This window comes from Cystoisospora suis (assembly GCF_002600585.1).
Source record: "Cystoisospora suis strain Wien I chromosome Unknown contig_10969, whole genome shotgun sequence".
Taxonomy (NCBI): Eukaryota; Apicomplexa; class Conoidasida; order Eucoccidiorida; family Sarcocystidae; genus Cystoisospora; species Cystoisospora suis.
This window is the reverse complement of record NW_027163741.1, coordinates 4,081-4,613: the sequence shown is the minus strand read 5'-3', so window position 1 is coordinate 4,613 and position 533 is coordinate 4,081. Positions and strand designations below refer to the sequence as shown.

General features: G+C 51.8%; 1 protein-coding gene across 1 annotated transcript; it reads right to left on the bottom strand.

Moving 5' to 3' along the window:
- Positions 1-25: 25 nt before the first annotated feature.
- On the bottom strand, positions 26-533 carry CSUI_011349 (uncharacterized protein; the record flags this gene model as incomplete). Its single annotated transcript, XM_068071448.1, has 1 exon — positions 26-533. A coding segment is annotated over exon 1 (486 nt), but the record flags the coding sequence as incomplete, so codon positions are not given.

Genomic DNA, 533 nt, shown 5'->3' with positions numbered 1-533 from the left:
AGGAGGAGGATGAAGAAGAAGAACAACCGCAGGAAGATGAAGACGATGCGGGTGCCGTCATGAAATTCCCAGCTGCCCTAGGAAAGTTTGGCAGGAGAGGACAGATATAGTAAGGTAGCAGAAGAACTACTGAGGAAGGCGGCTGATGCTGCAGGGGGAATGTAGTCTTTGCTGGACTATGCCGAGTCGCCAATGATGATGATGATGGAGATGAAGAGGACGACGAGAAGAAGAGTTCCTTAGGGCTTACATCTCCTTCACAGTCTGGCACCTGCTCTGCAACTTCTACTCCCCCTGGGGGAGGAGGGGCTCTTCCCTGGAGATGATGGCGGTGCGAATGATAGCCAAAAGAGGAAGGGCAGGAGGAATGACGAGAAGAGGGATGATGATGATGGGGCTGTAAGGGCCGTTGCTGATGGCTATGTTTCTTCATTCCGACTAGAGAAAAATCTAAGAGATGACGAGGATGGAGATCCTCCTCCGTTGGTGCTCGTCTAAACGCCGCCGCCATTTTCTTCTTCTTCTGCTGCTTC